At 30.2% G+C, this 6,000-nt stretch overlaps 1 protein-coding gene across 1 annotated transcript in view; it reads right to left on the minus strand.

Annotated features, from left to right (window-relative positions):
- Positions 1-6,000, minus strand: part of psmd2 (proteasome 26S subunit ubiquitin receptor, non-ATPase 2) — a 30,491-nt gene that overhangs the window by 8,138 nt on the left and 16,353 nt on the right. The window contains exons 17-19 of the mRNA XM_079824469.1: positions 4,169-4,337; positions 3,980-4,074; positions 589-715 (exon numbers count right to left, since the gene is read on the minus strand). Coding sequence (XP_079680595.1) covers positions 589-715; positions 3,980-4,074; positions 4,169-4,337 — 391 coding nt within the window. The remainder of the gene's footprint in view (positions 1-588; positions 716-3,979; positions 4,075-4,168; positions 4,338-6,000) is intronic.

A 6,000-nucleotide genomic window follows, 5' to 3' on the forward strand; every position in this document is an offset into this window, starting at 1 on the left:
TTGTTTGAGATATTACAGGAGTGGTTTGAGATATTACAGCAGTGGTTTGAGATATTACAGCAGTGGTTTGAGATATTACAGCAGTGGTTTGAGATATTACAGCAGTGGTTTGAGATATTACAGCAGTGGTTTGAGATATTACAGCAGTGGTTTGAGATATTACAGGAGTTGTTTGAGATATTACAGGAGTGGTTTGAGATATTACAGGAGTGGTTTGAGATATTACAGCAGTGGTTTGAGATATTACAGGAGTGGTTTGAGATATTACAGGAGTTGTTTGAGATATTACAGGAGTGGTTTGAGATATTACAGGAGTGGTTTGAGATATTACAGGAGTGGTTTGAGATATTACAGGAGTGGTTTGAGATATTACAGCAGTGGTTTGAGATATTACAGGAGTGGTTTGAGATATTACAGGAGTGGTTTGAGATATTACAGGAGTGGTTTGAGATATTACAGGAGTGGTTTGAGATATTACAGGAGTGGTTTGAGATATTACAGGAGTGGTTTGAGATATTACAGGAGTTGTTTGAGATATTACAGGAGTGGTTCTGATGTGGCACAGGATGTTGAAGATGATGCTCTTACTGTTTTTGACGTCCAGGAAGGACACGAGGACCGTGAGGAGTCCGGCGACGGCCACCTGACTCATGAGCTGCCGGTCGCTGTGATACGGGCAGAGCGTCAGTGTGCCTTTACCCAGATGAGTGAGACCCTGAAACACACACATACACACACACACACACACACACACACACACTTCAGTAGCTGAACACGCCACAACACACACTTCAACTGAAAAATATCACCAGCTCACAAAACACGCCTGCCTCGTATCTCACCACAAGAGATAAAACACACTAACATTCTCAACACTGATATTCATTTGACATTTTTGTAATTAATATATTTTCATATTATGAAGTTTCTATCAGAGTTCTAAAAAGCGGAAATAAAATAAATAAATCATTTAAAAATGAGAAATAATCTGAAACATACTAAAAACTGAACAACCTAAAAATTAACAAAAAAATGGAACAAATAAAAATAAAAGCAAATATAAAATATTAATAAAACTATAAAATGTAATAAAATACAAAAATGTTTATATATATATATATATAAATATATTAACAAATTCATACAAAATGACGGTATCAGCTTTAATACTGATTTAATATTGAATCATTCAGTTTTTTTTTTACACACAAAATATATTTTTGTATATTTAAGGTTAAATACAACCTGGGGCCTCATTTATAAACGTTGCGTACGCACAAAAGAAGGCGTACGCCGCTCTCTACGCAATCATTGGTATTTATAAAAAGCAAACTTGACGGGAAAATGTGCGGTCCTTCACGCAAGCTCTGACCCAGGCGTACGCACAAAAACGGGTGAAATGAGAAATGGCGACACCGTCGGCAGATGAAGAAACACGTGAAAGTGTGTGAAACTGTAGACCGTTGTGTAAAAGAAATGGCTATGCCTCTCATAAATAACATTAAGACTTCACAAAGCAAGTCTTACAATTAACAGCCGACACGAACACCCGTTTGATCGATCTGCAGTGTAAAAACAAACAAAATCAAACGAAAATTACAACATAAATGCAAATTAACACATATTTGCAAAAAGAAAAGTGAAATATGTTCTGCAATAATATTGGCATGTTATGCATTGCAATTCATCCTCATAAATATGGTAAACAACGAAATAGCTAATGTACAAAACTGATATTCTCGTCAAGTGTCCGTCTGGCGGAGCAGATAGATGCAATTAGACAGATAGATAATTAGGGAGATATATAGATAAAAAGATAGATGTATTAATTGTCCACTGGGGAAAGTTGTTTTCATAGTAAAATTTCTTCATCAGCTACGTTCATGGTATTCATGCATAGGCCTTAAGTTTTATTTTTGATAAAATGACGTATGTCTCAACCATTCAGAAAGCTGCAAGACATTACATTTGCACGGAACTATTTCCCATTTCCACGTAGATTATAACCGACATCTGTAGCTTGTCAGATTCAATTAAATGGATGGAAATAAAATGCCCATCTCAATGCGTAATGACGCACAATGGCTTGTGCTCTAGAAGATGTGGCGAATGGAAGGATTCGGAGTGAACGCATCTTCAGACAGCAAGAGGACACACTCTGGCGATGGAGCACTAGACGCTTTTTTGCCTCGACTTTGATATCCGACCATTTCTTTTTTATTTCGTCGATAGTCCGAGGTTGTGAGGCTACAGCATTTACGGCGTCTGCAACCTTTTGCCACTCAAGTGTCTTTTTGGCATTAGTAATGCCCACACTGTGCCCTCCAAACAACACTTTTCTTCTCTTTTCAACCTCGCCAACAATAACTTCTACCTCACATTGAGTGAAGTTAAGTTTTTTTGATTTCCTCTCTGTGTTTGCCATGATTTCGCAACCTATGAATATTAACTTGTGGGCGTTTCACGGACTATTTATGGGCAACTATGGGCGTGACATGAAGCCGCAAAAGTTGCGCTACATTTAGAATTGATTGTGATTTATTAATGGAAAACTGCGTAGGATGTGCGTGCGCACGGTTTTATAAATCCGAATATTTCTGTGCGTACGCACGTCCTATGTTTAATCCGTACGCCACTTCTGACGCAAATCCTACGCAAAGTTTTATAAATGAGGCCCCTGGTCATTAATTTTATAATTCTGTAATTCATATATTTTCATATTATGAAGTATATATATATAGTTATCTGATTAAATAAATTGAAAAATGTTCAATAATCTGAAATAAATTACTAAAACAAACTAATTAAAGTTAAATAGAAATATAAAAAAAAGACTAAAATTAAAAATGGAACAAATAAAATAACTTGTATAATTGGATATAGATACTGCAAAAATATTTATATATAATTAACATAAAATGATTGCATCAGCTTTTATACTGATTTAATATTGAATATTCTTTACACAAAACATATTTCTTATTTTTTCCTTTTGGTTTTGAGGTGAAAACCTGAGCTGAAAAAAAAGCAACACTTTAATAAAACAAAAAAAGTTAAATTAATAAAACTGAAACTAATTAAAAGTAAAAAAAAAAGCTTAAAAAACTCCCAACATAAAATGAACTAAAATTAAATTAAAAATGGAACAAATACAATAAAATTCAAAATATTAATAAATACTATAAAAATAAAATTATAATGATATATATATATATATATATATATATAACCCAGAAACATTTTCAATACTGCAGTTTTTATATGTTTGTAATTAATATATTTTCATATTATGAAGCATATATATAGTTATCTGATTAAATAAAATACATTTAAAAATTTGAAATAATCTGAAATAAACTCTAAAATTACTAAAACAAAAACTAAATTAAAGCTAAATAGAAATATTTAAAAAAAAACTAAAATTAAAAATGGATAAAATAAAATAACTTGTATAATTGGATATAGATACTGCAAAAATATTTATATATAATTATTATAAAAGGATGAATATTAATATTCTTTACACAAAACATACATCTTACTTTCCTGGTCATGTTTGTTTTTTCTATCCACCAACATTTTTTGTTTTCTTTATATATATATATATTTATATATAAAAACTGACCATGAGCCAGAGTTCAGTTTTTGTAATGAACATAATTCATAATAAACGGAGCAATTCCAAGAGAGTCCTCAGCCACTGCTTCACTCACTCACTAAAGTCAACTCACAGTTTTGAGTGTGTAGAGTTGATGTGTGTTCATCACCGCTCTCATTAACAGTCAAACAACAGCTGATGATGTGTTATAAAGACATGCATCTATGACCAGAGCAAGCGCTAAAGAGGAACGTGTGTGTGTAATTACTAATACAAACAAAAACATGCCAGGCCGAACGTTCCCAGTTATATTTCCGCTTGAGTTCTGGGCCACAGACAGTAGCAGGTCCACACACACACACACCCTGTTGTGCTGCTCACCTGTGCGAGTCGGACCATGAAGAGGTTGTTGGGGTCTTTGGCGTGATACTGCGCCAGCTGCCTGAGCATGGCCGCCAGACGCGCGTTATTGGTGCCTGCAGAAGAGACCAAAACACAGTAACCATGAAAACCGCACCCTCTGATTGGCAGAGGCACTTCATGATGTCATCAATCGAGCAGGTGACTGACCGCTGCCCACCATGCCCATGGCAAAGATGGAGTTGTGGGACACTTCCGGGTCTGCGTCGTGTGAGAACTTGCTGAGCGTGTCCAGGATGTTCAGCCTGGGGTTGGAGACGGAGATGAGGGCGAGGGCTAGTGGCACCGCTCTCCTTAATGTGGGCTCACCGTAACGCAGCTGCACCAGAGAGAGACACACACACACACACACACACACACACACACACACACACACACACACACACACACACACACACACACACACACACACACACACACACACACACACACACACACACACACACACACACACACACACACACACACACACACACACACACACACACACACACACACACACACACACACACACACACACACACACACACACACACACACACACACACACACACACACACACAAATATTTCATATTCCTTTATTCATATACATTTCAGTTAGTCATTTATATGGATATTTATTATGTAATTTTATATATTAAATGTAATATAAATGTTGTAAATGTTACACTCATTATAAAATTATATAATGCACATTTATATTCATATTTTTACATTTAATAAATAATACTTATTTGTGTATAATTTTACATATTCAATTTAATAATTATATTATAAAATTATATTATATTTATATTCATATACAAATAAATAAACACATGCATTTAAATAAAATATACAATGTAATTAATATAATACATGCATTTATTTATAATTTATGTACATGCATTATATTATTGTATATATTAAATATTCAATGTAATATGCATTTTGTAAATTATTATAATAAATATTACACAATATAAAATTATATAATACATATTTATATTCATATTTTTAATGAATAAATACATTTAACGCACTTATTTATAGATAATTTTACGTATTAAATTTAATATGCATTTAATAATTACATTATACAATTATGTAACATTTATATTCATCTAAATAAATGTATTTAAATAAAATATAAAATGTAATTAATAATGTATGTACATGTATTATATAATTTTATATAGAAAATATTTTATCTATATATAAAATTCAATATACATTATATAATATATAATATTTATATAAATTATTATTAAATATTTATCATTAAATACATCTATTACATAATTAATTATTATAATAGATGTAGTTATTAAATACATGTATTTATAAATATACATTAATAATAATTTAAATAAATATTGTAACATTTTGTGTATATATATATATATATATATATATATATATATATTTATATTTATATTTATATATATATATATATATATATATATATATATATATATATATATATATATAAATATGTTTAATTAATTATTATAATAGATGTAGTTATTAAACACATGTATTTATAAATATACATTAATAATAATTTAAATAAATATTGTAACATTTTGTGTGTGTATATATATATACACATACATACAGAGTTTATGTTAAATATAATATTTGATATATAATATGTATATAAATTATAATTAAATACATGTATTAAATAAATAAATACAATCAATTATTATAACAGATGTAGTTATTTAAAATAAAAAAGATTCATAATTTATATAAATATTACTTTTACATTTAATATAAATATAATAATTTCAATACATATTGCACAATCTCATATACATTTATAATAATTTATATTAAATGTTAAATATGCATACAAATTATTTTTAAATATTTCTATTTCTATGAATTATAATATATGTAGTTATTAAATAAATGTATTCATAATTTATATACATATTATAGATCAAATATTGCATTTAATATATATGTATTAAATTATTATAAATGTATAAAATTG

The sequence above is a fragment of the Gobio gobio genome (assembly GCF_949357685.1).
Source record: "Gobio gobio genome assembly, chromosome: 8".
Taxonomy (NCBI): domain Eukaryota; kingdom Metazoa; phylum Chordata; class Actinopteri; order Cypriniformes; family Gobionidae; genus Gobio; species Gobio gobio.